Source organism: Dipodomys ordii, unplaced genomic scaffold (assembly GCF_000151885.1).
Source record: "Dipodomys ordii isolate 6190 unplaced genomic scaffold, Dord_2.0 Scaffold157, whole genome shotgun sequence".
NCBI classification, from domain to species: domain Eukaryota; kingdom Metazoa; phylum Chordata; class Mammalia; order Rodentia; family Heteromyidae; genus Dipodomys; species Dipodomys ordii.
This window is the reverse complement of record NW_012267373.1, coordinates 2456519-2462966: the sequence shown is the minus strand read 5'-3', so window position 1 is coordinate 2462966 and position 6448 is coordinate 2456519. Positions and strand designations below refer to the sequence as shown.

General features: G+C 36.1%; 1 protein-coding gene across 1 annotated transcript in view; it reads right to left on the bottom strand.

Moving 5' to 3' along the window:
• Window positions 1-2286: 2286 nt before the first annotated feature.
• Window positions 2287-6448, bottom strand: part of Frk (fyn-related Src family tyrosine kinase) — an 87408-nt gene continuing 83246 nt past the window's right edge. The window contains exons 6-8 of the mRNA XM_013032796.1: window positions 4997-5178; window positions 3414-3579; window positions 2287-3015 (exon numbers count right to left, since the gene is read on the bottom strand). Of these exons, the coding sequence (XP_012888250.1) occupies window positions 2804-3015; window positions 3414-3579; window positions 4997-5178 (560 nt within the window). The 3' untranslated portion in view covers window positions 2287-2803. The remainder of the gene's footprint in view (window positions 3016-3413; window positions 3580-4996; window positions 5179-6448) is intronic.

Sequence of the window (6448 nt, the reverse complement as noted above, 5' to 3'; positions counted from 1 at the left end):
GTTTTGAGTCAGGGGTGTAAGTGGGTACAGTGTGACATTTCCCCACCGGCTTGTTCTTTTGGTGTCCTCTAAAGTGACTCGTTCCCTTAGTACACAATTTGCAGCCTTCTTCTCCTCGCTTGACTTTACCATTGTTTGAGATGATAAAATCTTCCGTTTTGCACAACTACCAGGAGTTCACAGCTGCCTCTTTTGACCTAAGGTAATTTAAACATATTTCTTTCTTTGCCTTCTCAAAAAAAAAAAAAAGTGGCTTAATGGGACTTTGAATTTTTTCCTGTCACAAAAATTCGTAAGGTTTTTGTCAAAAGAGATTTGAAATACCACATGAAATGATGTACTCACATCCCTCACCAACACCTCCAAATACCTGAATTACATAAATAAAACATTACATAAGAAGTACTTTGCTACAATTTATGGGAGGTAAATTTAACAAGAGCTGGCTCACTGTAAGAAAATTCAACTTATCTTTCTCTGATCCTTTTATTCTATACAGGGAGAGAAATTTATGTCAGTTAAAAAAATCTATTACTGCTTCTCATAACTGAATCCATTATTTTTCCCCATGCTCCATCAGGGTAAAAACAAGAATAATAGATTGCTTTGACAGAACCTTGAACATAAATGTCCCCAAGAATCCGACACAGTAAGTTAAATGAGTTTCAGGTGGTATTAAAACAAGAAAGGATAACCTTCTTTTTATATTTCAAAACCAGATCCTATTTAAAAATTTATTTTCACTACTTACCACAGAAAGACAAATTATTAAGTGGTTGAATTTGCACAATAAAATGAGAATGTTTCGGTTCATTTCTACCTATGCCCAAGCGGAACTGAACCCAAAGAAATGAACTCAGGGAAAGGAGCTATTTTCTGTTAAGTATTGCTAATTTTTAACTAAACTGCTCCTTGAGTACATTAGACAATATAACTTAAATAAATAAATGAAGTCATCTTTTAAGTCATTGAGTGATTGAAAATATTAATATTAACCATACTTTACAGATATTCTTGCTTCTCTAAGTGGTTCTATAATTGTTAGCTCCACAAACCCATTGTAGTATCAGGTCTTCAGCAAAGTTTCTGTATGTACTCACCTACCAGCCTAATATATAAGGGGGTGTGGGATGATAGACACACAGACAGATATATCTGCACATAGATTAATTCTAATAATTAGTTTATCTCAGATGATTTTCTCATGGACATCTCTCCAGCAATTAATCTCTAATTTTATTCAGCTAAACTAACACACCAACTAATCTCCAGGGAAGACAATCACATTCCCATGTTCAATGTCAGACCTTCTTCTAAGCCACTCAACATCCATATGAAATGTGTTATTAGTCCAGAGTGGACATGTGACCCACACAGAAAAAGAATCATGGAGATTAAGAGTGAAATTTCCATCTAGCTTTAGCAAAGTGAGAAGATAATAAAGAGCCCTAGTTGCTGCTGGCGCTCTGGTATAAACATTGAGAATAAGAATTATGTGGAGGTTTGGGGTAACATTATTGAGGGTTAATGGTATTAATCCTGGCACCTTCCTTACCTCTTGTCCCTGAGTTTTAAAAAGTTTACAAATTGGTTTCTTGCTTATTCATAGACATATTCTTCTCAAAGAAAAGTAAGGGAATACACTCAAAACAATCTGTTTTCTCATGGCTTGTTCATTCTAATTGCTATGAATCACATCTTTGAACATACATTTGACTTTGAAACTAACTTGGAGAAGTCTTGTTATTCTTCTAATGCAGCAGAGAATTTGATATACCCATTGCTTAAGAAGGCAATAACATTGTTACGAAGGTTAACACAAATTTAAGATAGCTAAAAACCTTCACCTAGGAGTCAAGTTTATATTTATAACCTAGTTCAGACATTATCCCTAGCCTCTAGATCTGAAAAGAGCTTGACTTGCCTTGTGATCTATTTAAAAGTGGCTTAGGTGCCAATTTTAAAAATGACTTAGAAGGCTGTAGCAATACTACTCTTACCTTGTTTTGCTTAATGACTTTAATACCTACTTCTTACACCTTGTGGGCTATTGGGTGTTTGTCACATATTTCTGTACATAATAACTCAACAGCTTTGCAACCTGATTCTTAGCATTAAGAGATTAAAACTAATACAGATGATTCTCAAATGACACATACTGAGGTATAGAAAAATTCCATCATTTCCTTCTAAAAAATGAGAACGATTTTAATTCTTTTTCTCAACAGCTGCTTCATTTTTTTATGCATAAGAAAAATATGTGCAATTACTTCAAGTACAATCAAGTCATTTAACATGGCTTTCCCATCATTGTAGTTACAGGATATTTTAAAAGAGAGGGGAAAAAAATCTCAAAGCACAGGTCCTGCTGTGCAGCAATGCAATCAAATTCCTTCATAATAACAGCTTGATGGGATTCAGCAATCTGAGGAATAATGAATAACCACTCTAATCAGTAAACAGGAAAATGCTACAACAGTCACCACGTAAAAATTGACTATCATCTGTTGATTCTCTTGATCGGCATTTCAAACAATAAATAGAAATGTAAGGATCTTTTAAGAAGAAAAATAACCTCATTAAGTGTGTTAGATTTTGCCAGGCAGTTTGAGAAAATGATAAACCACCTTCTACTGCTCTGTAGTGTTTCCCAGTCAATAAAATATACATATAATCTTTTGTGAAATACATGGCCAAATTTGTCCTTTTACCCACATATGTCAAGATAAATGGGTATTGTGATTGGCTGATAACATTGTGTCTCTGGACTGATTATTTGATTTTTTTTTGCTTCCATCAATGTTCATCTTATGAAGTTATTTGTATCAGAATATGAAGAGTCTGTTTCAAAATAGTCCTCAAGTTTCCAATGCAGTGTCTCAAAGGTAGGTCTTTCTTTAGGCTCTGAATTCCAGCACTCCAACATGATACTATAGAATTGTTGTGGACAACTAGCTGGTTGTGGGAGTCTGTAGTTGTGACCCAACATCTGGATTACTTGAGCACCTGTCATACCTGAAAACAATATAGAATGGAACGAACAAAAACAAACAAAAGATTAGTCTTCAGTTCATGTTCATAAGCACCAATCCACTAGATTGCAAAGCAAATCAATTTCTTGGGCAAGATGATGGGAATCTACCTTCTAATTCCCAGTTTGCAGAGATTAAACTAAATCCTGCAGCAAGTTGTGTCTGTCTACAAGAGTGCAATTCAAGAGCAAAGGAGAAGGAAGCAATAAGCCACCTCATTAATGTAAATTATCATCATCAAATTTTATCCCTCAAGCCCTCACAGGCACCGAGTCTGGTCAGCTACATCACTCTGCCCTCTAAGTCTAGGAAAAACAGCTCAAGGCACACCTAAGGAAGTGACCTACAGCAGAAAGGCTCACTTCGGAATTCATTACTCACCACTATAAGGCATTTTGCCATAAGTAATGATTTCATAAAGCAGGATTCCAAATGACCACACATCGGACTTAATGCTGAATTTATTAGTACGAATGGCTTCAGGGGCAGTCCACTTCACTGGCAGCTTGATTTCATGTTTAGATTCATAGATGTCTTCATTATCTACCTGTTAATGCATGAAAGAGTCGATCCAAGTTAAAGTATTGCTGGGGATTGTTGTTGTTGTTGTTGTTGTTTTCATTGTTTGTTTTTTGCTTCCCTCACTCGTTTAAAGTTTCATGTTAAATTTTAGAGGGAAAAATATCCAAAATGATCTTAGATCAATTGATGATTATAGTAGCTAATTCTGAGTCACACAGGTAAGGTTGAAAAATGTGGGAATTGCATTAATAAAATATTATTTGATAGCCTACTATTATTTGATCAGCCCTGGAAGGACTATTCTATTATATTGGGAGATCTCATATAAGATGCTTTACAAATGATGCTTAAAAATTTAGTAAAAGAAAAGGAAGCGAAGTCTGGGGTTATTTTAATTTACTGGTGGTATTGAAGAGCCAGTGGCTTTGATAATTACAAAATAACCACTTATTAATGCTGAAAAATAGAATTCAAATGATTCAAACTAATAGATCAACTCACTAGGGTTTTAATTAGCTTACCAAAAGGAGCGTTGATGAGTATGTGAGGATCAAAAGGGAATCTTTTATTTGTTGTACTTCATGTCCCATATCCATATTTTTAGGGGTATAATATGGAGATTTAAAAGTAAATCCAGAGATAAATACCTAATATTATGCTTCTATGTTAGTATATTTTGGACTCATGTCACAAAGTAGGTTAAGGAAGGGGAATTTAAAAGTTGGTGGCTGTAGCCAGTACCCTGGCTCATGTCTGAAATTCCAGCTACTCAGGATACAAAGAGCAGAAGGATCATGGTTCCAGGTCAGCCTAGGTCAAAAGTTAGTAAGACCCTCAATTCAACAAGAAAGCTGGGCATAAGTGGGAGGACACATATAGAAGACATAAGTGGGAGGATCACAGGCCAGGCAAAAATAAAATGAAACAAAAAGAAACAAAGCATAACAAAAAAGTAGGAGCCTTCCTAAAAATAGCTTTAAAAAATGTTCTGGATGAATGGCTAAAATCTTAGCCCAATCTAACAAGAATAGGGTCCTGAGTTCAAACCAGAGGATTGCCACCCTCCGGACTTGTAGAATTCTGGCAACATGTAGATTAGTTGGGCATAGAGTAAGCAACAGTAGGTTCTGTAATCATATAAAGCATGTTGCTTTTGTAAAAGAAATACAGGAAGAAATACTGGTAGTAAATGAAAAGGCAGACCATAAATTCAAGCACACAATTACACATTTACAACTCAAGTAGATCATTATTTTCTGTGTTTTTCTTCCCTATGTTGAAGAAATTGGAACAGACAGATAGACTATAAGTCTTAAGCTATTTGAAGTGTTCTATGAACTAGGAACTTGGAAAAATGGTGTTTTGAAGAATAACAAAGGGTAGTGTTCTTAGAGGCTGAATTAAACCTAGTACAAAAAGAATTAAAACAAAATCAAATCTACCTTAAAAACTCTTGCAAGTCCAAAATCTGCTACTTTGTAGATATTATGTTCACCAACGAGGACATTTCTGGCAGCAAGATCTCTGTGGATATAGTTCTGAGACTCCAAATAGGCCATCCCCGAAGCAACCTGGGCCGCCATGTCTACCTGTTGAGGCAAATGGATTTTTGTCCCAGCATCATCTAAGCAATAAGAGAAAACAAAAGAGAATGACATTGGAAAATATTTAGACTACTGGATGAATTCTGGGACTTTTGATGAATGATCCGTGGTACTGATCTGAGAAAGGGGAAAAGATATCCTGTGATCAAAACACAACTACCATTATCTGAAAGAGCCAAGTTATTGCTATTTTTCAATATCACAAGTCACTGACTCATAGCCACTTAGCTGCTTCTAGATTGCTTTGATTTCTTTGAAACATGGTACAGTTTGCTTTATTCATTGGATCCATCTTCTTGTTGACTGATCCAATAAAGACAGATTTTTCTTTAAATCTAGCTCACTAATAAAAATAAAGGATGTATCAGTCATTATAAAATGTGCATATTGCATTTGAACTAATTACCTTAGTAAATTTGTATTTGCTTGCTTGCTTTTCTTCTGGTCCTGGGGCTTAAACACGGGGGCAGGACCATGTCCCTGAGCCTCTTTGTATTCTCAGACTTGCACTCTACCACTTGAGCCACAGTGCCACTTTTTACTTTTTCTGAGTATGTTATTGGAGATAATAGTCTCATAAATGTTCTTGCTCAGGCTGGCTTCAAACCACAGTCCTCATATCTCAACCTCCTGAGTAGCAAGGATTACAGGCTTAAGCCACTGGCACAGAGCTTATTTAATTGCTTTCTTAACCAGTTATTGTTAGAACAGCTTGTGCATCTTTTTATGTAGAGACATATTTTAAATAGGCATTTAATATACTGCTTGTTGTGTATAGCTAAGTATAGGATCAGTTACATGATTAGTAAAAGAAGTCAATGCTGGGCTGAGAAGGTGGCTCAGTGGTGGAGCACTTGCCTTGCATGCATGAGGCCCTGGGTTCAATTCCTCAGCACCACCACATAAGCAGAAAAAAAAGCCGGAAGTGGTGCTGTGGCTCAAGTGGTAGAACGCTAACCTTGAGCTGAAGAGCTGAGGGACAGAGCCCAGGCCCAGAGTTCAGGCCCACGACTGGACCGCCCCCCCCCAACAAAAAGAAGAAGTCAATGCTACTTTGTGGTGACTTTCTGAAATAACATCAGTTATTCCTGGGTTTTATTAATCTGCCATATTATTAGTAGTATCTTCTAAATTTATGAAGAATTTTTTTTAGGGCTGTGGATTTTGATGATGATGATTTTTTTATTTATTTTTTATTTGTGAACATACTGTACAGAGGGGTTACAATTACATGGGCAGGATAATGCGTACATTTCTTACCAAGCATTGCAGCCTCCTCCTTTGGTTTAC